This window comes from Canis lupus, chromosome 23 (assembly GCF_048164855.1).
Source record: "Canis lupus baileyi chromosome 23, mCanLup2.hap1, whole genome shotgun sequence".
Lineage (NCBI taxonomy): Eukaryota > Metazoa > Chordata > Mammalia > Carnivora > Canidae > Canis > Canis lupus.
The window spans coordinates 13,908,616-13,934,090 of record NC_132860.1 but is presented as its reverse complement, the minus strand read 5'-3'; the positions used below and the strand labels follow the sequence as shown (position 1 = coordinate 13,934,090).

General features: G+C 41.6%; 1 protein-coding gene and 1 long non-coding RNA gene across 5 annotated transcripts in view; one reads left to right on the top strand and one right to left on the bottom strand.

The window, feature by feature from the left end:
- Positions 1 to 25,475, top strand: part of SPON1 (spondin 1) — a 251,096-nt gene that overhangs the window by 99,733 nt on the left and 125,888 nt on the right. For all 4 annotated transcript variants that reach the window (XR_012015539.1, XR_012015538.1, XM_072793985.1 and 1 more), the window contains exons 4-5: positions 6,051 to 6,124; positions 11,208 to 11,330. Coding sequence is in view for 2 of the 4 variants with exons in the window: in XM_072793985.1 (XP_072650086.1) it covers positions 6,051 to 6,124; positions 11,208 to 11,330 (197 nt within the window). In the remaining 2 variants the exon portion in view is untranslated. The remainder of the gene's footprint in view (positions 1 to 6,050; positions 6,125 to 11,207; positions 11,331 to 25,475) is intronic.
- Positions 747 to 25,401, bottom strand: LOC140614756 (uncharacterized). The gene is made up of 3 exons (XR_012015541.1): positions 25,337 to 25,401; positions 5,208 to 5,343; positions 747 to 2,296 (listed from the first exon to the last, which is right to left on the bottom strand). It is a non-coding gene; the product is annotated as an uncharacterized lncRNA (long non-coding RNA).

Sequence of the window (25,475 nt, the reverse complement as noted above, 5' to 3'; positions counted from 1 at the left end):
ATCAGGGTGCCTGTTAACTCCTGGACACAGTGTTGTGTTCCGACATCCACCTAAAGCCATATTTTAAAAAAATGGAAAGAATTTGAATCATGGAATGCACCCAGTCTCAGTAAATATTTGTTGTTTGACATAAGACCATGGTCACATTAGTACTTGGCATCCTTGTGAAGTAAAATAAGGCAGGTAGCCTCAGCTTCTGATGATATTACCATCACTGTGACTCTACTGTTTTATTTCTGGGTGCTCCTAGAGTTGTTCTTTCATTGGTAGGAGGAAGTGATGTTACTGGTTATAAACTGGACCACTTCCAGGAAAAATCGTCCCTGAGATCAGAGACAAAGTTTTTAAAGCACCCCAAGAAATGTTGAGTAACAGGGACTTTACTGGACTTGGGACAAGGGTTGACAAAATCAGTCTAGAGACAAACCTGAGCTTCATTTTGGCCATTATCTCTGCCTGAAGCAGCTGACCAAGATAGACCCTCACTCCTCTCTCCACAAGCCAAGGAGACAGAACAGACCCAGTGTTAATCATAATAATAGCTACTGTTTATTAAGTATTTTTATGTGCCAGGCACTTTGTAGGAGATGGTGATTTAACAACAGTAAGGAGAATGGCTACCAGATAGTGAATATTGACTTCATGCAACACACACGTAATAAAGACCTTACATGAATTATCTCTACACAGCAGTGACCCTGCTGCTGAGGATCCAATTTGAATTTTTAAGTCCTTTCCTGGCTTGATTTCTCCCAAGGCCTTTAGTTGCTGATGTCTCCCTGTCCATTTTTGGTGAGAGCAGGGGTCCCCGCCTAGCCCTAGACAGCATACCCACAATTTCACAAACTCTAACTTTATCCCAACAGGAAAATTCCCCAAGGAAAAATGATAGCAAATGAATAAATAAACCCTTCAGACAGAAAGGGGTCAAGCACCTCAGAGATCCAGGATAGCATTTCTAGAAATGTTTCCACCACTTTCAGTTTAAAAGACAACTTTCAAAATGATTAGTAAGTTGTTTAGAACCTCAATATTCCAAAGTTTGAGAAGCTAACATACTGAGAAATTTAATTTAGATTTCCTTAACACGCTCTCTCATGATAAGAGAGCATTCAGTGTATCAGTGTATAAATGCTATGCAACGGGACTGCCAAACTGCAACACAGAATGGGAGAAATTTGTCATTTTGAAATGCTAAGGGAATTCTTACTAACAGCTTTCTCATCTTGTAAAGCTATTATTTTTCTGAACTATAAGATGATTTATAAATCTCAGCTGAGTTTTATGCTTTTGATGGGAACAGACTCAAAATGAAATGCATTTTCTCGGAATATAAATTTTCTCAGGAGTTGACCAAATGAGGAATAAAAAGAAACATCTTCTGCAACCAAGCATACCAAACTTCGGCCTCTGGTGGCATATCTGTAGGTGAATGTTGATCTTCTCCAGAGTTCTGGGTTCAACCTGACTCTCTTCTTACTCTGTTCACTTTCCCTGGGTGACATCAGCTGCTTCAGAAGCTTCACCTCTTACTTCTGCTCCAGTGACTCACATGCCCCTGATCCCCACCCCTCACATCCCTCCTGAATTACAGGTCCCTATATCTAATTACCCACTAGATAGACCACCATCATGTCCTACAGACCACTCAATCTTAAATTCTCTTCTTTTCCCCAAACTCTATCCTTCTCCTTGAATCCTGGTACTACATCAATACTAACGTCAACATCAATAGAAGTAAGATACAGCTTCTGTTCTCAAGAAGCTTATAAACTAGCACAGGAGACAGAAAAGTAAATAGGCAGTTACAGTACAGGTTATTAAAGTGCTATGGTGGGAGAAACCCAAGAGGCTGCGGCTCTCATATGAAGAGCACCCAACTCAGCAGCCAGTCAAGAAACCAATCTTAGTGGGTATGAATTCTGGGTAACTGAAAAGTGTGTGTGTGTGTGTGTGTGTGTGTGTGTGGTATGCTCATAAGTGTGTTGAGGAGTCACAGAAAAGGACAGAAGGAGTCCCATGGACAGAAGCCCAGGGGCAGAGATTGGGATGGGAAATATAGGGTATGGTTTGGACAGAGTGCTCAGGTGGGATTACGTTAAGATGAAGTCAGATCAGAACAAGCCTTGTATCCCTGCATAGAGTTTGAAATCCAAAGGGCATGATCCAGAGGTTTGGCCAAGCATGAGTATGGAGATATATGCTCAGTCTTCATGGAAAGCTTCAGATGATCATGACCCAGGCTCCAGGGAGACCCACCAAAGTCTCAGTTCTTCATCGTAGGTTCCATGAGATGCTAAAATGGATCCAAGGAAAATCAACTTGAGGTTACATTTCATAACACTTACCTCACAGGCCAGTTATACTTTTTATATGTGATCATCTTTAATCCCTTATAACCACGCTGGGCACAGGACAGGCCATGAGCTTTGTAGGTAGACAGGGGAAATCTCAAAACCTTGGGCGTGTTAGTTACCGGCACTCTCTCCGCCCCCCATTCTAGGCCATCATCACCTGTAAAGGGGAAAACAGCTGCAAACCCTCATCTTAATCCTTCTAAAAATAAAAGCATTCTGACAAGTTTGCTAAAGTTGATCTAAACTGACAGGAAGCTATTTAAAGTTGTTATTTACTATCTTACTATGAATATTCTTACATTTTGCTGCAGAATATTGATAGGTTTGATTACGGGGATGTTAATGGTATATTATCGTCTTAACTTTCTAATATCTGAAAACTCTGAATTCAACAATGCATCGAACCCAAGGGTTTTGGATGAGGAAGGAGTTTGAGGAGCTGTAATATATGTAAAACATAAGATATATAAGGTAATGTACATAAAGGGCCTCCCTAGCACAGTGACCAACACATAGGAAGGGCTCAGAACTTACAACTATTATCAAAAAGAGAGAGTAAGCCATCAAAGACTTCATAAAACAAGGCATGAAGGAAATGAAAACATTTTATAGGAGATACATGTTTTCTATCTCTGCCCCCTCAATATTTTACAATTATACTTGTGAAAATTTGGGGTGATTTAATTTTTCTAAGCCTGATCATGGGCTTTTCCATTGTTCTCTTTCACAACAGGAGGAAGAAAATTCAGAGTATTGTTACAGATGCTAGCAAAGTCAAGTTTGGGGAGATTCTGGGAGAGGAAACAGCACCAACAAGGCCATAGTAGAGTAGAAGAGGTGTTCACATAGGGGAATAAACTTCTCAAACTTTGGAACCCTGGGACATGGCTTAAAATGGGGGCAAATGAAGCCAGATGGGCATTTGGAAAAAAATTTATGAAAAGCCTTGAATATAATGGTCATTTTGTATTTTATCTTAAAGATCAGGAGGTTTCAAAACACTTTAGCAAGAGAGTTTTGTTTGTTTTGTTTTTTGTTTTGCTTTGTTTTAAGTAGGCTCCATGCCCATCATAGAGTCTCATGTGGGGCTTGGACTCATAACCTTGAGATCAAGACCTGAGCTGAGATCAGGAGTCAGATGCCCAACCAACTGGGCTACCCAGGCACTCCAAGAGAATTTTATTGAAGTAAAACTTAATTTTCCTGGAACTCTGCACTGCAACTACACACCAACTTATTTTTACTGTGTGGCCCAAGGGCTTTTTTTATTTTTATTTTTTTAATTTACCTTTTTTTAGAAGGAGGAGAGGGGCAGAGGGAGAGAGAAAAAGAGAATCTTAAGCAAGCTCCATGCCCAGCACAGAGCCAACATGGGGCTTAGTCTCACAACCCTGAGATCATGACCGGAGCCAAGATTGAGAGTCAGACACTTAACCAACTAAGCCACCCAGGCACCCCACCCCTTCAAAGTGCTCTTTTTAAAAGAGCAAATCTGATTATCTCATTCCTCAAGATGCACTTATCAAAGATATCTCATCAAGCTTGATTTAAAATGCCATCTCTCTGCAGACTCAGGGTGATGTAGCCTTGTGCACCGCCCCATCTCATCTCACACCACCTCCCTGACTTAACCACTGGTCAGTGCTGCAGTGAGCCATGACCTTCCCACCTCAAGGATCTTGAAAGGATGTCCTCTCCCTTGTTTCTCCCTCCCACCGGCCCTAGTAAGCTCCTACTCTTTCCAGTCTAAGCCTTCTTTTCTGGGGGAGAGTCTTTCATGGCTGGGTTGGGACCCCCTGTGTTATAGTCTCCCATATCCTGGGGACATCTCTATTCAGCACTTAATCACTGCCTTGTTAAATGATTAGCTGCGGATTTAGCTGTTTGGTGCTTTTTCCCCCCTAAGCTGTCCACTTTGAGAATGGAAAGGAGCCCCATCTGACTTGTTCCTTATGGTGTCCCTGGCCAGCATCTGGCCACGAAGGAGGCCACCACAACTGTTGGTTGAAAATATACCAATAGGGATGCCTGGGTGGCTCAGCAGTTAAGTGTCTGCCTTCAGCTCAGAGCATGATCCTGGAGTCCCTGGATCAAGTCCCACATCGGGCTCCCTGCATGGAGCCTGCTTCTCTCTCTCTACCTGTGTCTCTGCCTCTCTCTCTCTGTGAGTCTCTCATGAATAAATAAATAAAATCTTGAAAAAAAGAAAAAATATACCAATAAATACAACAGGAAGACAAGTGAGGGAGGAAGCTGCTTTGGTTGGAAAGATGAATGCCAAGCTTGGGCTTCTTCCCACAAGCACTTCTCCTCACCCTCTGCAGCGGTCTCTGAAGCACTGCTTGGTGGGGAACACTCTGAAGGGTAGATAATGGGATGCTCCAACTAACAAAAGGCTTTGTTATTTGGCTTTGGGATGAGCGTTCTCAAGAGGGTTTTCTTGGCCGGAGGAAACTTTCTGCTTGATGGTCAACAGAATGGATCAATGATCAAAGTAGCTTTGCAGACACGAAAAGCATATTTCATTCATTTATTTCAACATCTCGTCTCTCTTGGGTAAGGAAAGACTATAAAAGACATCTGCAGGCTGGTCTGAATTTTATTCTTTTGTGCAAGACTGGGGGTAGAGTAGATGTTTCTTTGGAAAGTAATCTTGGCCTAGACCCACACTGTCGAGAAAATCGCTTCCGGACTCTGCAGAGCCAGGCACACATGGGCCCAGGGCTGAATCTGCAGTCACATGACCCAGGGCAGGTCATGTGAGTCTAACACTCCTTTAGTGTGTTTAGCTGTAATGGAGCCAAGGGATCCCTTTCTCTGTGAAGTAGGGCAAATCAAAGTAAAAATTACCTTTTGATTGAGTAGTGTTGCTGAAGAAAATCAATAGAAAGGGCTCGAAATCCACTGGTACCGTTTCATTGTTAAGTGTTGTAGACTTCACATTACAGGAATGCCAAGTTTCAGGGTTCAACATCTGCGAGGCCAGCTGAAAATACACAGCAGAGTGGGTTAAAAGAGTATGTCTGCAGTCCTCAATTAAAGGGAAAATGTGTGCTGGCCAGAAGCAATTTTTCGACATCCAAATATTCCTTCCAGATTCCAAGATCCCATATTTGACATGTTTAAGAGAGAGATATAACAGCTGAAATTGTCTTTGTTCAGAATGTAGGAGACAGTTTCGTCTAGACTTTCAGGAAAGATAGAGAATGACATTTTCAGAACAAATCAAAATATATTTTTAAATTCTTTTTTTTTCTCCTTCAGGAAGAGGACTTGACATGCTTTTCTGATTTGAATTTGGTTGATCTATAAATGGCTTCAATCATTTGATACAAAACTGGAATAAAATGAGCCATTGAGAAAAGTTACTGAAAATGCCGTTAGTTCACTTTCTTACCTTCACTTTCTATTATTATATTAGCACCACCACTGACAGCACAATAACTAATATTTATTGAGTGGTTTCTAAGTACATGCTGTGCTCTTGACATACATTTTTTTTTTATTTAGTTCTCAGAGCTATCCCATGAGGTATACATTCTGATTAATGCCAGTTTTTCAATGAACTAACTGAGGCACAGAGAGTTGGAGTGATTCACCCAAAGCTGCACAGCCATCGGTGGCCAGGTCATGATCTGACAACTCTCAGATTGGCTCTCCTCACCACTGTGCTCATGTCTTCTTTCCCCACAGGGCCAGCATCGTACAGAAACGCATCATTTATTTTCAAGATGAGGGCTCTCTGACCAAGAAACTTTGTGAACAAGGTAAGAACTGCAGGTGGAGGAGGCCAGATAAACGAAGGTGGCTCAGTTAGTCCGATCAGCCAGGGGCAGGAATTAGGTGACTGGGCTTTCTGAGCTTCTCCTGGTTCTGCTTCCTCACGTAGCACTGATTTTTAATCTGGCTGTGTGCGGTGGATAATTGGATCCGCCTTAAGCTCTAATTACTCAGCTTGATTCCCTGGGTAGGAGATAATGTACCTTATAGTGGTGTCGTCTTCTTATTTTTGCGAAACAGTGATTATTCTAAAGAGGTTCCTTGGAATAATTCACAGGACTTAATTAAGAAACGCACAATTGTGTACCTTTAAGATGTCTGTGATGGTTCTCTGGAATAATCGCCTGTAGAACTTGTGTGGCACCTATGCAACATTGGGGGGGGCGGTGGATTTTCTCCAAGAAAGGCAAGTGGGAGGTGGGATTGCCAAGGGAGCATTGACCTTATGATTTTACCACATTTCAAGGACACGATCCTTGGATTTGCAAGCTTATTGATGCCCTCTCCTTGGGTTGAAGGCATTCTAACAAAGCTCATAGAGATCAAGTAGACTGGCAGCCTGGGTTTGAATTCCCCCTCTGCTTTTCCCAGCTACGTGACTTAATATATGTATAAAATAGTACAGCGCCTCCTCAACACATTGTAAATGCTATATATATATATATATATATATAAGTGTTAGCTATTGTTATCTGTATCCGAACGCTTGTTTATCAACCTATTATAAAAAATTAAGACCTTAAACATCTGAATGTGTTTACAAATCATTAGAGAACTAAGTAAAAATAGAAAATGTTCTACAATTATACATCCTGTCTAATTTCTATTCATTTTTGCAGAATTTTTATTCACATTTAGAGCGATTACCATTTTGAAAGAAATAATCACCAATCCTAGCAAATCATAAGCTACTATGAAAAAGAAAGGTTGGGGATCCCTGGGTGGTGCAGCGGTTTAGCGCCTGCCTTTGGCCCAGGGCGTGATCCTGGAGACCCGGGATCGAATCCCACGTCAGGCTCCCAGCGCATGGAGCCTGCTTCTCCCTCTGCCTGTGTCTCTGCCTCTCTCTCTCTCTGTGTGACTATCATAAAAAAATTAAAAAAAAAAAAAAAAGAAAAAGAAAAAGAAAGGTTCATAAAGGTCTGGGAAAATAATAATAATAGCTAATATTTTTTGAGGGCTTGCTATATGCTAGGCATTGCTTTGCTCAACAACCCTATATGGTGAAGACTATTCAATCATCCCTATTTTGTAGATGAGAAGTCAGAGACACGGGAAGTTTTAAAAGCTCACTTAGCCTCATGCAGGTAGTGGTCAAGAGCAGGGTTTGGACCCAGGAGCCAGTGCTCTTAACTATGGCCTTTCTGTTGAAGGGACTTCGTTTCAATTCATTGTTACCTTTGGTAGATCAAAGTGTACCAAAGCATAGCTCCCTCTGGATGAGCAAGAGCAGAAACTGGGTCGTATGTGGAAGATGGCTTGGAAAGCATGAGAAGTGCAGAGGGAGAGAATTGGATGCCCTGCATTAGGGTCATACCCATCATAGGGGCTAGAGAGTTGGAACCTATGGACCAGGTCCCTGGTCAGCTTCTAGGTAGACATTACCACACATGGCTTTGGGGGTTTTCCTTTTCATATTTAATTGTCAACAAGTTTACTCAACCTTTTTCCAAGCAGAGAACATCTTAACTGTTGAGACCTTTTGTTTCTAAAGTACAGTCCCATTCCTGCCTTGTCTCCATGAGATGACACCACGGTCCTACCAGTCAGAGTTGAAGTGTTCTGGATCACACATTCATAAGCCCCCTCTTGGTCTACACCCACGAGTGGCTAATCACAGCCACTGTGGTATGGTTTTGTTAGTTTGACATTCAGAAGACAATCTTATTTCCCAGATTTGAGGGTTCTTAGGAAATACTTTGCTGTCACCCCATATATGGACAGCAATCCTTTAACTAAAGTGCACTTGCCAAAGCCTCAGCCCTAATGTTGTGTGAAGCCACAGAAATATGTGAAATTTTGCAGTTGAAGGTTCAACCAAATGGCATGCAAGTCTCTATTGGGTATCGCTTCTGAAGCACAGATCCTATCAAAATGACTAAACATTCATATGTACAAAAAGACTTTTCCAACAGCAACTTTGTGGATAAAAGAAAGGACCTGCAGGACCTGAGCTGAAGGATCATTACCTGCTATTGGAGACAATCCCCAGAGACAGCAGACCCATGAGGACATCCCACAATTAACAAAGCAGATCACATTAAGAAAGCCTTTAATTTGTAAGCAGAGAGCAAAGGGAGTTCTCTTAAATGTGTATGCCTGCTTAATTATCTCTAGGTCTTTACATTCTTTGGTTCCTTGGTGAGTCAAATCAAATCTATCAGGGAAGGGGAGAAAGAAACTGGGATCTAGGATTTTTTTTCTCCGTTGAAGCTGTTCATCCATAGGGGAAAAATTCACAACTGCAAAGATAAAAGGCAATGACCATCATTTTTTAAAAGAAACATAAAACATTAAGCTACTTACAATTAGGAACAGAGAAACATAAAATATTCAAAAAGGTGACCCCTAATAAACACAAAGCGTGCACATGCTCACTTTAATACCATGTTACAGATGAAGGGAGATAGGAAACGCAGAGAAGGGAGGAAAATGTGGAAGAGAAGGGGTAAGGAGAAAAGGAAGATTAAGGGGAGAGCTGAAAAGAAAGAAGCTGATGGATGGAGAGTAGAAATGAGAGAGGGAGCAGCTCAAGAGATCAGCACAGAAGTCACCCCATATTAGGCAGGTCCCTGCCGAGGTTAGCAGAAGAGGGGTGCATTCCCTCTCTTTCATCACCACCCTTTGAAAACCTGGTTCATTTTCAATGGGCTTTTCCTCAGAGGAAACAGCATGTCTGTTTTTAGTTTCAAACTTATTCTTTAAACGGAAGTTAACTTTCCTATGGAATGTATTCCCCTGAACTCCTGGATACACCTTTACGTTTACTACCTATATCTGAAAGACCTTTTGAGAAGGCAAAGCTACCAATTTGCCTTTAAAAAAAAAAAAAAAAAAAAAAAAAAAAGATTTTATTTATTTATTTATGAGAGAGGCAGAGACATAGGCAGGGGGAGAAGCAGGCTCCATGTGGGGAGTCCGATGTGAGACTCCACCCCAGAACCCCAGGATCATGCCCTGGGCCGAAGGCAGACTCAACTGTTGAGCCACCCAGGTGCCCCAACCAATTTGCCTTATTTTGGTTTTTTGAGAGACTGCTCCTTCATTGAACAGCTCCTGGGAGCTACAACTGAAACCCCAACGTGTATCTCTTAGCTTGGAATCTCGTTTTCAAAACTGATTTAGTTCTTTTATAACCTAGTCAGCCATAATGATAATAATGGAAATATCAAGGAGAAAAAAATAACCTTTAGGAGTTACTAATTTACACTACCTTTTCTGAAATATATTCAGGAGGGCTTGTCCCTTAACTATCAAAGTGGCTCATGCAGGAATCATACCTGGGTTTCATGTGCATTAAGCCACAGAGGGCCTGCTCCCAAGCCCAGGCAATGTGCTAGCCTCTTCCAAGTGTACAAAAAAATAGCCAAACAATGATTTCTATTTTGGGTGGTTTCAGAGCCTCTTCTTTGGTGCTGTTTAGAAATCCTGGAGCTATACAGGGAGGTCATTTCTTAAATGCACCATCCTTCACTTGGAAAAGCATAAAGGGAAACACACACGTACACACATAAATTTCTCTCACTGGTGTCTATGCAGACCTATCCAGCCTAAGGTCTTTCCTGGAGTAATATAGCACAAAGATTAAGAGTATGGGCTCTGGACTCAAAAAAACCTGAGCTCCAGTTCTACTTTCAATACCCACTAACCCTGTGGCCTTGGACTGGTTACCTAATTACCTCCATTTACTGATCTGCAAAATGGTGTTAACTGAAGTATTTACCTCCTGCGGTTGCTGGGGTTAAATGAGACAACGTGTGGAAAGAGATTAGCACATACAAGGACTCTCTACAATGTAGTGATTATTACCATAGTTCGTACTTTTGTCTCCATCCTGGAATGCAGAATTCATTTCTACCCCTCACTGAATTTGCTTGTTCAAACCAGAGGAACCCGGTGATTTCCACAAGGAAGACTTGTAAAATGCCCTTCCTGACACCCCAAAAGATTTTTACACTGTCATTGCTCTTTATATCATATTTAAGAATAAATGTCCAGCTTGCCAAAAAAGAAAAAAGAACCTTTATGTTAATACCACTAGAGAAACCAAAGAAAAGCAACTGAAGTAAGTTGCATCTGGAGGCATTGTTTTCGTCTTGCAGGAAGCAGAACAGACTGAATGCAACAAGGCACAGTTAGGGATGTGGGCTTGACAATCGGAAATACTGAATTTATTCATGTAATCTCTCTTTCCCCACTTATCAGCTATTTGCAGATAAAAATGGGGGCAGAGAGGGAATCTTGTTAAGGTTTTCCTGGCTGCTCCTGTGCTCAGAAGTAAACCTGAACTTACCAACATTGTCCTAAACCCCCATTCCTCCCAAGTCTCTGAAAGCTTGATAAGGAGGGATGTGACTATATATGCGTTTTTTATATATGCATTTTTAAAAATAATTTTCAGCAGTCCTTTATGTCTACTGTTCTCACTGCTCCTCTGCAAAGCTGCTTCTCCCGGTCCTAGCAATTTGGCCCTAGAGAACATTTCTTAGAGAAAACACACACATGCATATTCCTCTAAAATTTAGTGGAAAAATCCTATTGTGGGAAAAAAAAAGGATAATGGAGTAAATTTTATTCCTGGGTTCCCAAATATTCAGCCTTATTGGTCCCTCTGGTCTCCTCACATTGTTAGAGCAAGAGTTCTGAGTCTTTTTTATTTGCGGAATATAATTACCATACTTAGAGGTATATAAAAATCCTTTAGAGCCACAGTACTGACCTGGTTCTGGGTGGTGTCAGTCAGTGAAAACTGTACCTCATCTTCTTTTCCCAAGCAAGGACAAGACAAGACCAAGATGGCACTTGAGCCACATCTGTTTCCTAACTTAGTGATTTCCCTGACTGTTCCAGATTCCATGTTTGACGGGGTGACTGACAAACCAATCTTAGACTGCTGTGCTTGTGGAACTGCCAAGTACAGACTCACATTCTACGGGAATTGGTCCGAGAAGACGCACCCAAAGGATTACCCTCGTGAGTAGAGGAGCTACTTCATGGATTGGGGGAAGGCGGGTGGTGAACTTCTGTCTGGTTGTGGGATACACCAGCCGAAGTGTGTCAGGTCTATTTGCTTTTACCAGCTGACTCATGAAATGCACATTCCCAGGAAGTGAATTCATCAAGACTAGCAGATATAAGACAGGTCTACTTTCAGCTTCGTTGCATAGTGTTGTTCTAATCTGTGATTTTAAAAAATATTCCTAAGGTCATGCTGCTTATCTTTGGGTCAAGCATTTGGTAACCTCAGTCCCCTTAAAGCGGCTCTATCCCTGAATTATACAGTAGATCTGTCTGTGCTGGAAATAGCTGGCAAAGGGGACCTACTCTTCAATCCACATTTCAAGGTCAACAAAGATTCAACATCCTCAACCATAATGTTGGTAATCTGTCTGCATGCCCTTTCCCTACTGATTCCAGATACCACCTTAGAATCCTTCATGTTGACCCCATGCTCCAGATAGCCAATACCAATCCATGGGAGTTGTTAGGAGACTTCCCACTTGCTATTTTGGAGTAGATCCTTAATCAGGACCCTACCAACTCCCTCTTAGCATATACCATTGTCTCAACAAATGCCTAGCATGTGCCAGGCACCGTACTAAGCTCTAGCAATATAATAGTGAACAAAAAAAGGCACAACCCATATCCTCATACAACTCAGAGATTTGTGGAGAGACAGACACTAATCAAATAATCACACTCAAAAATGTGAAAATTCTAACAATGAACAGCGGACCTACTGCGTGCCACGCGTTTTTGCATATGTTATGTCATTTGATGCTCAGAATAACCAGTGTATGTGGATGAGCTCACTGAATATCAGAGAGGCATCATGATTTGCCCCCTCGTCAGATATAAGTTAGTAGTAGATCCAAGATTTGAAAAGGGGTTTGTTAGGCTCCTTGCCCTGCCTTTCAACTGGACTGCCTTTAAGATCCAGTGACACTCATTCTCTCTAACTGTGGGTGGCAGGATGTTGGTGTGTGGCACTGAGCATGATTTTTCTGTTCATTGCCTGTTTTATTCTCGCTCATTTCACTTTGGAGTTGCCACAGCTGGGAAAGACTAATGGAACTGGGAGAAAGAGATTAAAAAGTGGGATTTGATTCGGTCCCCCAATAAGAGGGAGCAAATGAATGTGGTTGGGGCTGAAGAAGACCTGGTCCAGACCAGAGCCTCCACAGTCCCCAAGCAGCCCACCCAGTGGGGACTTGGCAGATCAAGAGCCCTATTGTTTAATATTACCCACATGTAATCAAGACTTGGGATCTTAGAAACTTCTTACTAGTTCATTCTTCTCACTCTGGTATTCAACTTGATCTGCTTCAGCTGGTGTGGGAGACCTGTGTGAGCAAAGCTGGACTCTCTGCCTGCAGGGGGCAGGGGGAGGGGTGAGAAACCACTTGGAACTAGCATGATGAAAAAAATTTCCTCTACTGCCTCCGGTCCACTAACCCAGAGGAAATAAAATGTTAGGGGCCCATTACTCATCTTTCGTAATCCTAAGGAGCTTCTTGCTCTTTTCTTTTCTGATGCTGTTATTCCCTAGAATTTGTAGAAAAAAAAAAAAGCGTACAGGCCATTGTTTCTAGGTCTTTAGGCCAAATCAAGTACAGATCTATAGAGAATTTCTGTGGAATGGTTGGGAATTTCTTATGAACTAAAGCAGATATGTGTTCTAGATCCCCTAGGATTGTTCCATTGTTAGAGGTCAGTGTGTCTTGATTTGGGGTTGGAAAAGTTTGGTCACTATGTCCAGAGGAGTGTTTATCACATCAGATTGTAATTATTTCTTAAGGAGTCTTTCTTCTCTATCAGACAGACCAGTCCCCCAGGACAAAAGCCATGACATGCTCGTCTTCATTCTTTGTGCCTTGGAAGTACCTGGTGCCTTCCCAAGTACTGTGTTCTGATTGGTGAACTCAAAGTAGCATTCCCTGAGGCCTGGGAGACAGATTTCTAGCTCCCATCTAGTCACTGTGGCCAATACTGATGCAGGATTGTAGGCCAGACCTTCCTTAGAGAGGAAAAGGGTAGGGATCCCTGGGTGGCGCAGCGGTTTGGCGCCTGCCTTTGGCCCAGGGCGCGATCCTGGAGACCCGGGATCGAATCCCACATCGGGCTCCCCGTGCATGGAGCCTGCTTCTCCCTCTGCCTATGTCTCTGCCTCTCTCTCTCTCTCTCTCTCTCTCTCTCTCTGTGTGACTATCATAAATAAATAAAAATTTAAAAAAAAAAAGAGGAGAAAAGGGTGGACTTGTACACCCAGAGGATTGGAGCCAATCGGAAGAGCGTGGAGAGGGTCTAATTAGGACTTTGAAAATTCGATGCTGACAAAAGTGATTTCTACTAATCTTCAGTAATAGATGACTTTCCTTTTGCTGCTCCAGGGATGATTTTGTCTTGATAACCAACTCTTGCCTGGAAGCCCAATTAAGCCATGATGCTTCCCGACCATAGTGCAAACTGATAAATGTCAAGACCCCACTTCCCTTTATTTGTTGCTCATCCCAAACACCACTTCGTCCATAAGGATCTCAGAACAGCAATTCTCAAGCTTGTTCATTTCAAGATGCTTTTTACATGCTTAAAAATTATTGAGAACTCCAGGATCCTTTTGCTTATAGGGATTGTGTCTATCAAAATTCAACATATCAGGGATCTCTGGGTGGCACAGCGGTTTAGCGCCTGCCTTTGGCCCAGGGCGCGATCCTGGAGACCCAGGATCGAATCCCACATCGGGCTCCCAGTGCATGGAGCCTGCTTCTCCCTCTGCCTATGTCTCTGCCTCTGTCTCTTCTCTCTGTGTGTGTGTGTGTGTGTGTGTGTGTGACTATCATAAATAAATAAAAAATTTTTTAAAAATTTAAAAAAAATTTTTAAAAATTCAACATATCAAAAATTAAAACAAATTTAAAAATACTTCCTATTAATTTTAAAGGTAACATAATGAATTAGCAATAATAAACTCATTACATGTTGACATATTTTATGAAAATAACTATTGTCTAAAAAAAAATTTAGTGGAAGAGCATCATTGTTTTACATTTTTTTGCAAATCTCTTCAATATCTGGCCTAATTAGAAGACACCTAGATTCTCATATTTGCCTCTGCATTCAACCTGTTGTGGTATGTTTTTTTGGTTGAAATGTGTAACTGGAAAAGGGAAGAATATTTTAATAACTTTTTCATTAATTACAGATAATCGTCTTGGATACTATATACCAAAACTCTACAAAGGGTAGTCTCTCAAAGGACAATTACAGTCTAGAACATGAAACCATATCAGTGAACTTGTACTCTGTTACATTAAAATGCATTGCACTTTGAGTGGATCTTTTACAGATGAATGATTTTGTAACATCAGACATTGGTTATTTGGAAAACATTGGTTTACCAAGTTCTACAGATGGTCCAGATGTTGAGACATTTCATCATATACTATCAAAAATCACATTCATTAATATTGCTTCCACTCTCCTCAGAAAAGCGTTTAAGCATTGGAAAGCTATCAAAATCATTGTAACAAACTTCCCCCAAATTATTTTCGCTTGAAAGCTTGAACTGTATCATTGGCAACAAATACTGTCCGTTGTTTTCTTTGAAATGACAGGCTCACTTCATTTTTGAGAAAACGTCTGCCACATTTTCTAGTCTGAATAACCATAATTTGTCTGTCATTGGTTCTTTCAAGTAAAAATAATGTTTATGAAAATAAAAGTATCCATCCAGCTTGCCCCTCCAACAAAGGCACAAGAACATTTACTCAAGACAATCATCCCACCCAAGTATATACAGAAGTGCTTTATGCGTGCTTCCCTGTTAGTCACACATAATAGAAGAAATATGTGTACTTAGAGGTACAGAGATTAATACATGACATTAATAATTTTGATTGTTTCATCAAAAACATTCTTAAGTGAAACTGACCCTTTGAATTGTTTACTGAGGTTCCTGGCAGTGAGGATCACGCTGACTGCTGACACAGTTCAAAGCCATTGCTTTGATGGGCACTAAGTGACAGCAGGTTCACTCAGGACTGCTTTTGCACCATCAGGGTGAATGTCAACATGTTGCAAAAGGCAAACATCTTAGTATTATTATGAAAATAGTTTTCACCTCACAGATCCCCTGCAAGGGCCTCAGGGTCCCCTGAGGTCTGTAGACCACACTTTGAGTACTTCAGCCATAGGACAGGATAGCACTTGAAGGGGTCTGTCCTTCGGTTCTCTTTGAGTGACTTGCCCTGGAGAATTTTCATTGAGTTCTACAACCGGATCAGGCTACGCCCTTGTGCCTTCTGTCCTTTCTTGTGGGGCCCACATCTACAGGGGGCTCTTCTCAACCACTATACAAGATTGTTTGTTCCAAATGCGGTTTCTGGGGTTCTCTATCTTAAAGAACAGAGTACTCTGCATCCATGACACCCCCCCTTCCTGTGAGAGGCTAGGTGTGGTGAAATCAGGAAGGCGAGGGGACAACCCAACTGACTTGACGTCCCCTCTCCTTTGTAATGCCACAAATCTCTGCTGGCCGTCAGGAAATAGTGAAGTCCTTTTAAAACCTCCCCAACTGGGTGATTTCTAGAAATCGTGCAAGTTTTACCTCCTAATTTTATTTTATTTTATTTTATTTTTTTATTTTTTATTTATTTTTTTTTTATTGGTGTTCAATTTACCAACATACAGAATAACACCCAGTGCCCGTCACCCATTTACCTCCTAATTTTATAAGTGAAAAAACCTGGAGGCATAAAGCTAAGGGCTTGGATCACATAGCCAGAGAGTTTCAGAAACAAAAATCAAAGCTCAGATCTCTTGACTCCCTTCTGCCTTCTGCTGGGGGCTACCACAAGGCAGTCTTCTCTCCTCTGCAGTGAAATTAAATGTCTTATACACAAAGCATCTTGTAAGCATCTGCAGTACCAATGTGGACTCGGCTAATACTAAATTCCAAACAGCTTTGCCCCTTGGTACAAAGATTTCCTCTGCAGAGAGCCTGACTTAGAAGTCAGAAAGAGAAGGTCTGGGCTCACTGGGCCTGAACAGAGATCCGGAACCCTGGAGTGTTAGGAGAAGTGCAGGCAAGCTTCCCCAGTGTCTTAAGGCTCTTCAGTGCCTAGCAGCGGTCCAGGAGCATGTGTCTTTTATAGGAACATGGTGACCAGGCAGGTTCACCACAGAAGGATGTCCCAGAACTTGGAGACACGTTCCATCTTTGCCAGGGGATTGGGAGTTGCCTATTAGATGCTGAGTCTCTTTGCTCACTTACTCTAAACACAGCTCCTAGGTGGTGGTTGTTGTTTTTAAGATTTTGTTTGTTTGCGTATTTATTTATTTCAGAGAGAGAGCATGAGTGGTGGGGAGAGGGGGGGAGAGAGAGAGAGAAGGAGAAGCAGACGTCCCCCCTTAGCAGGGAGCCTGGTGTGGGACCTAATCCCAGGACCCAGGGATCATGACTGGAGCCGAAGGCAGACACTCAACCACTGGGCCACCCAGGCGCCTTAGTTGTTTTGGGCTTTTTAAAATATTTTATTTATTCATATGAGAGAGAGAGCATGAGCCCGGGGGTAGGGACAGAGGGAGGGGGACAACCAGACTCCCCACTGAGCAGGGAGCCCAACGCAGGACTCCATCTCAGGACCCTGAGCCAAAATCAAGAGTTGGCCGCTTCACCAACTGAGCCACCCAGGCGCCCCACAATTAAAAAAAAAAAAAAAAAAAAAAAAAAAGCTTTGTAGTAAGGTCTTCTTCCACCCTTCCTCCTCCCTTTGAATCATTTCCTTGAAATAATTTCCCAAGAGTAAGACGGCCCCATCAAAGGATATGCACTTTTTATTGGCTCTTGAGGGCATTTTGCCAGATTCTTCTCCAAAATGTTTGTATCAATTCACCATGTTACCAATGGTGAATAAATAGGTCTCCTTCTCCCGGCCTCCTCGGCATTTAACTTAGTGTTTTCAATTCGGGTTTTACCAATTAATGGTCATAAAAAAATTAATCTCGCTATTTTAAATTGGCATCGGTTTAATTACTAGCATACTCGAATCTTCTTCGGGTGCTTATTGTGTGTGCCTCTAAAGCCACGAGGGCGCTGACAGGAGTCAAGTCTGACTTTGCTCATTATCTCCTCAGGGCCTAGCTCATGGTCTGGTACACGGAAAGCCTCTAAATAAGTAATGTGGGATGAGTGAACGGGAAGCAGTTCCAGAATGAGCAAGGAAGAGAGTAGAGGGAGATAAACAATGAGAAGCCCCTGAAGAGGGTGAGGCAGGAGAGAGGGCCTCGTGTGGCTGCTAAGTGGGGAACAGGTTGGATGGTGCCGGCGGTCCCTGGGAAGGTCGGTGAGGAGGATACCACAGTGATGGTGCCAGCTCGGCCTGAGGTAGTGGTGACCGTGTGAATGGATGGACTTGAGGTATCTTCCAGAGGTAGAGTCTGTCATGGGTTGGATGCGGAGGAGTGACGAGAGATGCATCAAAGCTGACAAGTACTCCTGCTTCTTAAAATACTCCTCAATATTATTGTCTCTCTATTTTTGCAAGTGATCGTGAAACCATTTTATCAAATTCTGTCAGAATTTTAAACAGGATTGCATTACATCCCCAAATTACTTTTGGAAGAATTGTTAGCTTTGTAATATTTAGCTTGCTCAGTTTCTCTCTGTTTCTGATAAGACAGTCTGTGGGTTTCTGCAGCCCCATGCCTAGACCGGGGATGAGTCACAGGTAGACCCTGGGCCTCTTCTCTCAACCTAACTTCGGAAACAAAAGGAAACATTCAACAAACAATAATCCCACTCCTTCCTGCCATGACAGGGAGATAAATCCCTCTCCACGCTGAGTCACTGTGTCCCTCAGCGCCTCCCCAGTGGTGCCACCGCCAGGCTGAGTATGAATAGAGTAGTGTCACCGAGGATTAGAGTTTGGTACCAAGAACACGTGTCATGATACAGTTTCAGTGAAAGACGGTGCAAAAAGAGAAAGGATCAAATCGCTTCTTTCCCCTTTTGCTCCTCTCTTCCCTCCATCTCTCTGGGAAGTCTCGCGGCAACAACAACTCCCTGTTTTATGTGCTGGGAGTGGGGAAGGAAAGTCAGTTGATGGTCTTCCAGTTAAACATGGCAGGTTGAATGCAAACATTCATCTCTGATCTTTCCTCACATCCCATGAAGGTAACACTAGATGAAGAAAAACCCACAAAGACAAAAAAAGGAAAGAGGGCCACAGCATACAAGGGATATTGCCCAAATCTGGGGAGCTGGACTGGTGGCCACTCTCAGCAGAGTCAAGAAAGAAGAATCCCACGTACTTGCAGAGAGGGTGGTGCGTAAGAACCAAGCCAACCAATTGCACAGAAACGCAGGAACGGCCTCAGGAACCAGGTGTTCAGGACAATGAATGAGATAAAGCATGCCATCGTGAAATTTTAGAATAACGGGGCTACAGACAACACGAAAAGCATCCAGAAAAACAGGCAAATGGACAAACAAAGCATCAGACCTCTTTAGAACAACACAAAAGCTGCAACACAATGGGGCAATGTTAAGTTTCGAGCTCGCAGTTATAAATTCTGAGGAGGGACCCTTCTTGCTCAGCCTGGAGATGGGGCTGAGACAGAGCAGCTCCGCTCTTGTCGTCTCCATGTGCTGGTCAGGTTTCTTTCTCATCACTTTTTCACTGAAGTTTCTTTCTCATGTTTGGGTAAGAGAGCTCGTAATGGGACATTTCTGCTTTTTTGTATGTACGGAACTTGTTTTGCTGGTTTTTTTCATGGCCTCATACATGTTTACTCAAGAAAGCCTTTTCTCTTATTCCACCTCAGGTGCTGAGAGAGATGTGATTTACTTGGTGGCACAGGAGCATCCTTGGCCCGACATTGAGAGCCCCTCTGGCTTTACTTGCTTTGTGTCAAGTTTCATTTACCGCCATTTCGTCTTTCCGCCATCTTGTTTTGTATTTGCTGATTATACTTCTGTTTGTTTCTTCTTCTTCTTCTTCTTTTAACCACTTCTTTTCTCTCCGTCGCCTGCATTAAATTTTCCTCTGCTGGGTTAGACATTATTGGATTCATGTTGCTGTTGTGCTTGTGGTGGTTGCCCTAATTTAGAACACATACTTAATGTTGATTTATCTGTATTGATTTCATAAACATTTCAACATTTGTCTTCCCCTGAACAAAACAAGACCGTTAGCGTGCTCTCAGATTCCTTTGTTGTCTACCATCCCTCCCTCTCCCCGATACACATTCACATTGGTTCTTTCCTAGGACAGCCTTTGATCTCATGTTTATTTCAATGTCTGGTAGTTCCATGGTCTGTGTCTCTGAACTTTCCCAGGGCTGAACTCAGAGGAGTGAGGCGTGGGCGCTAATTCACTATCTCATCAGGAACCAGCAATAAACTCGCAGGGTTTTTTGTTTACTGCGTTCAATCCATTTAATTCTTTGCAATATCTATACTTACTGTTATATTACAGAGAGTTTTTCCATTTTTTAAGGCTCTACTTATCATTTCTTCCTGACTTTTCATATTCTGATAACACCTTCAAGGGTATTAACACCTTGCTCTAAAACTGTGAACTTATCATTTCTCCTTGATGTTTAACAGATTGTTCTCCATTTGTCACGATGTCTTTGGAACTTATAGCATAATATCATTATATCCTCATGATGAACTCTGACTTTCAACATCACATAAGTGACATAATTAGCTGGTTTTACTAACTTTTGCCTTAAATTCAATCATGTCTGAAAGAAACCCTACCTGCTGTTTCTTCGCTTTAATTAATTTCTCCTTTTAGTATTTCTTAAATATATTTTTTCTTATTTTTAGGCTTTCTACACCTTTTAAAGATTTTCCAGTAAAGTATTGCATTAATCCAATTGGAAGTGCTTTTGTGTTTTTCTTTTTTTATTGTTTGTTTCAGTTTTTTTATTTGTTTATTCTGTTTTATTTCTCAACATGACTATTTAAATTTACACTTATTTTAACCTCAGTTCTATGCAGTAGAACCTGCCATTCTACTTTTTACCTCTCTATTGTTATAGTTCATTTGTTTTCTTTTTTCTGGATTTTCTTTGGTATTACATAGGCAACAAGCATTTATTTGGTTTTGGTTTTGCTATTTTTTTATTTCATTTGGCAACAGTCTTCTTTTAATTCAATTAGTTATCAATTTAAAACATACAACCAGGATATTACTTGTATTTTATCAATACACTCCTATCTTCTTAAGATAGCATCTTCTGATTCACTCTTATGAGAAAACTTTGCTGGTTTTTGCTTTTCTCAACTCTTTTCTTACTCCCATTCTTCATTGACTTTACTTACTACTCAGTTCATTTCTTTTTATCTACTTTTATTTGAACAATTCTCCTCATTCCCAACTCCCATCAATTCTTCTGTTATTGTTCTTATTTACTTACTACCTCTTCAAAAAAGATGTACTGATTCAGAATTTCTTACTATTTTTAACAGCATCATTTTTTTTTTCAGCTCTTTTAAGATCAAGTTTCTTTTTGAAATAAAGTTGGGATCCAACACTTGTCCACTGGTGGGTGATTGAATTTCTTAAGACTGAAATTCTGTGCAAGTCTTTGTACTTGGGGTAAAAGCCCAAATTATACAGTTTTTTTCCTCTGACTATGGTTTGTCCATGGTTTTCCATTATAGTGAATAAAAAACTTCATCCTTATTCACTTATGATTTATATTCCTTTACACGGAATCTATAACCTAGCTCCATACAGAGTGCTTTCTTTTTCTCCTGCAGTTAAAATAGTTGATGATGCCTGTTATTCTAAATGAGACTTTAAATAGAGTGTTATTTATACCTTCAGCTATTTTATTATTGGTGACATTATTCTTCACAGTCCTCTGGTTTTTTTCCCCCAATCTTTGATTGGTTGTTGTTGTTTGTTGTCTGTCCAGTCATCCTACAGACCTATTCAGAGCATCTACTGTGTGCAGACAACATGTCAGCTTATTCCTGTTTATTCCTTCTGTTTCTGCAGGAGCTCAGTGCTTGGCCAGGGTGCTCCATCCTCCAGAGCCATCTTCTTTCCCATCTTTTCATATCTCTCTTCGTGCTCTGCATATTTTCCCCTAGTTCATTTTTCTTTCTCTGGTTAGTTTTCTATAGCATCCAGTCCCATACTGGACCCGTGTTATCATTGTTTGTGCCTGCCCACTCCTTCCTCCCATAATGAGCTCTCCCGAAATAGGTATATATAAAAAATGGATTGCAACTCTTCTCCAACTTCTGTTTTTATTCTCATTTCATTCCACGGTTTACTGCTTCCACGTCCCCACCCCACCTCACGCTGCATCCAACTTCTTAATTCAGAGTTCTTATACTGCCAAACATTTTTAAAAGTTCAAAATAATTTCTCCCCCTTTTACCCATTTTCCCTTGGGTGATAATTATGACTGCTGTTTCTAAAACCTTTGCCTCAGACTCTTCTATTGGCATTTAAATGGGACTCAAAATTGGAAGGTTCCAGCCTCTTGTGCTACCTCCCTCCTGGAAGTCCTCGAACTATTTCTCAAGCATACTCTTTCTTAAGTAAGATATGCCTGCACTGGATTGGCCATTAAATATGGTATATTATGTAAAGTATTACTGTCCTTGTATCTGTTAAGTCTTATTACCAACGATAGGGGTAAACTAATTTATTGATGACTTATTTGCCACTTACTCCTACGGATTGGCAATTCAAAGAGCACATGGTTCCTGCATCTCATTCATGTAGCTTAAATGGCCACCGATTTGAGAAGGAGGATTCATTGGCAAGTCATGGATCAGTAATTATGTAAGTTCTAATGCCACCAGTTCCCCTGACAAAATGGATGTAATTAACATTTAAGTATGACACCAACCCATGCATTTTTCATGCAGTATTTCCTTCAAACCTGTTTGCCAGTACCTATGCTGTGATTCCAACGCATACATTAATAATAAAGATTTGATTTTCCCTTTGCATGAAAATATTCTAAACTCTGAAAAGCTTGATGAAACTGAAGGAGAGGGAATATACAAAGTCCATTCAACCACAGCATTATGTATGGTTACCCAGGAATTTGCACATACAACTCTGCTATAGCTAATGGCATTCATGTACTTAAGTTTTCCAAACAACGAGTTGAAAAATATACCCTTAAGAATTGTTTATGCCGAGAAAGGGCAACTATTTATAATCACAAGTGGAGTTTCTGCGAAGGTCTGCGCCAGGCACTATAGTCCTGGCAAACTTCCCTCCCAATTTGCAAGAACTCTACTGTTCGGGGCTGGAAGTGAAGCATGAGTACAAAGAAATACTTGCAGCTTTTTCCTAGCCTCAGTTAAATTCAGAGCGAAAGAACAAACACATAACAGGACAAAGGATATAGGAAATCACAGCACAAGCAGCCCTGCCTTATTTTTAGTAAAAAGGATTAGTAAGGGCTGCCCTGCAGTAAAGCCATTGCCTGTGATCAGGGAGCAGGATGGTTGTAATCTCTTTACTATACCGCTGAGTTGATTGATTAAATTAAAAGTTATGAGTCAAATCCCCCCCAGAACATCTTGGAACCTTTCAATCTCTGCATATCCATGTGATTCTAACGACCTTCCCTTGGAAGGGACAAGTGTGCGCTACCTGTAGGGAACACATGAAGAAAGGCTTGGGAGCAAGCTAAACCTTTTCACAACCGCCAGCAAGAGTTTAATTAAACTCTCTCTAACATAATAAGCTTGGTTCAATTTAAGAGCACCGTGTGCCATGTTTTCCCTGCGCATGGAGCGTCCCAGGGTCCTGCAGCTCGAGTGGAAAGAACAATGAAAAGCAGAAGGCTTTCTCTTCACATCTGGCTCCTCGAAATGGGGCTAAGAGGCTTTCTGGAGGCTTTTGCTGACTGGGACAGTTAGTGTTTACAGATGTGAGTGGCTTTCAGTTATTGAATGCAAATTGCATTTGCTTTGTTGCGCACACCCTGGGAAAACCAAGAGGAAGAAGTGGAATAATGTTCCTTTATCCGCCCACCCACATTGAGATTCAGGGCACAGTCTTTTCAGGTTTATTGGGTCCCTAAGCAACCTTTGAAGAGCGCTGTACATCTGTCCGGCCGTCCCTACTACAGCAGACATGGATTCATTTGGCTTTGCTTTTCAAGTCTCTGGTTCCATCCCTAGTCCATTGACTGAATTTTTAGGTAAACATTTCTTGCCTGCCAACCTGAGTGGTTACCCAGCTCCTGGGCTAATTCTGCTCCCTCTTAAACTTTGATCTGTATTCTGAAGGCGAGCTCATCAGAAAAAAAGTGAAAGTGGGCTAGCTTTTAATGTGAAGGCTAAACGCCAGGAGAATAAGCTAAAGCAGGAGGTGGGAGAGAGCAGTTTCTTGCTGGAATAGTGAAGCTCAGCACCAAATAGCGGAACAGTGTGAGAGCTGAAGAGCATTTCTCGGGTGAGAGAAACTATAAGGCAGGTTTCTCTTGCCCCAAAGATTGTCCAGTGGTCAGTGCTCTGCTAAAAAGCGATGTGTACTGCATAGTCAGAACCATCGTGGGCTTGGAAGTCAGATCCCACTCGGAGTCTTGCATCTGACGCTTACTTCTAGAGCCTTATGAAAATTGCTTAACCTCTCTGTGCCTTCCTTTGCTTGTTTGTAAAGCAGGATAATCAAAGCACCTACCTTATGAAACTATTTTGAAAATGGGCCAGGGCTCAACTCTAAGCTCCTCTCTTCACTAGCTATAGGACCTTGGAAAAGATACCAGCTGACCTTGGAGCTCTGATTGTATGTAGTAGAACCAAAATCAACATCACTGGAATAATGCAGGGATAGATGAGTTAATATTCTTGCAACCCTTAAAACAGGCTTGGCATATAGTAGAAGCTCACAAAGTGTTGGTCATTATCAGTTTTAAATGAGGTGACTTGTAAATGGTTTTGTTTGTTTTGTGGGGTTTTTTGAGGGGGGAGGGATTGGTTTTGTTTGATTTTGTTTTTGCTTAGTACCAGATACACAGCAAGTTCTGTGTTAACTGTGGCTATAATGTGCTTTTTTCTAACCTTATCATTATTCCCACCCACATTCTCAACCTTTAAATAAGGATTTAGCTGTGATCTCATGTTGAAATCTTGGACAAACCTTCTCATCTGATTGGTTTCCATCACCTGGTGAGAATTTCCTGAAGTTTCCGCCTGGCTCCTAAATTTTCTCCATGTCCCAGAGGAGACAGGGCTGAGTTCCAGGTATATTTTATCATCCCCAACCTTACAAATACCAATGAAGATGAATAGCCTCAAATTTAAAATGCAAAGATACTTTACAAAAGATCTAATACTTCGGTTAGCCCAACCAGCAGTGAGGAAATAGAATTTGCATTTGTGACACTTTTTCCCCACTCAGAAAGGAATTTAGTAACAAATACAACATACGTTTCACAATCAGCCAGGCAAACACATGGAACTAGTCAGCTAATCTTGATTAGAAGTTAGTGTTTACTGACTTGTATTTTTGTAAATAAGCTAAAGGAAGTAAACAGTTTGAGATTTATGTGTTCTGTGATTTCTGTTGACCAAGATTGGTTTTACTTCGTTTCCTTCCCCTCTCCCCACCTCCCCCTACAAGCACGCACAAAAAATTCTTAGGTGGGATTTGCCTCCAAGTATACAGGGACCTGAGCAGCACCCAACTAAAGAGGAAGCAAAGCTGGGATAAGATAAAGAAACCACTTAGCTATTGAGCTCAAAGGCTCCTGGGGTCTGCACCATCCCCTGTAATGACATCAAGGAAATGTCACAAAGGACAGAATCTAGACCCTCTCTAAAGCCTACCTTAGTTAAGTGCATCCCACTTCCTTTAATCCATAAGATCTGGAAAAATCTCTTGTATTCTCCTCAACCTTGGGTCATGCAATTATAATTAGCATCCTCATGGTACTGTGTATATTAGAAATAACCCTGGACAAATTTCCTATATGGTCCTTTTCCTTACCTTCCATCTCCTGTGTCTTCTTTGCTTTTTCTCCACCTTCTAGAGTGGTTTTATGCCAGACCCCTGGAGAAAAACGTTGGAGTTGGTTGGGACCATCACCATATTCCAAGCACACCGTGTCCAATCTAGCATTAGTGCT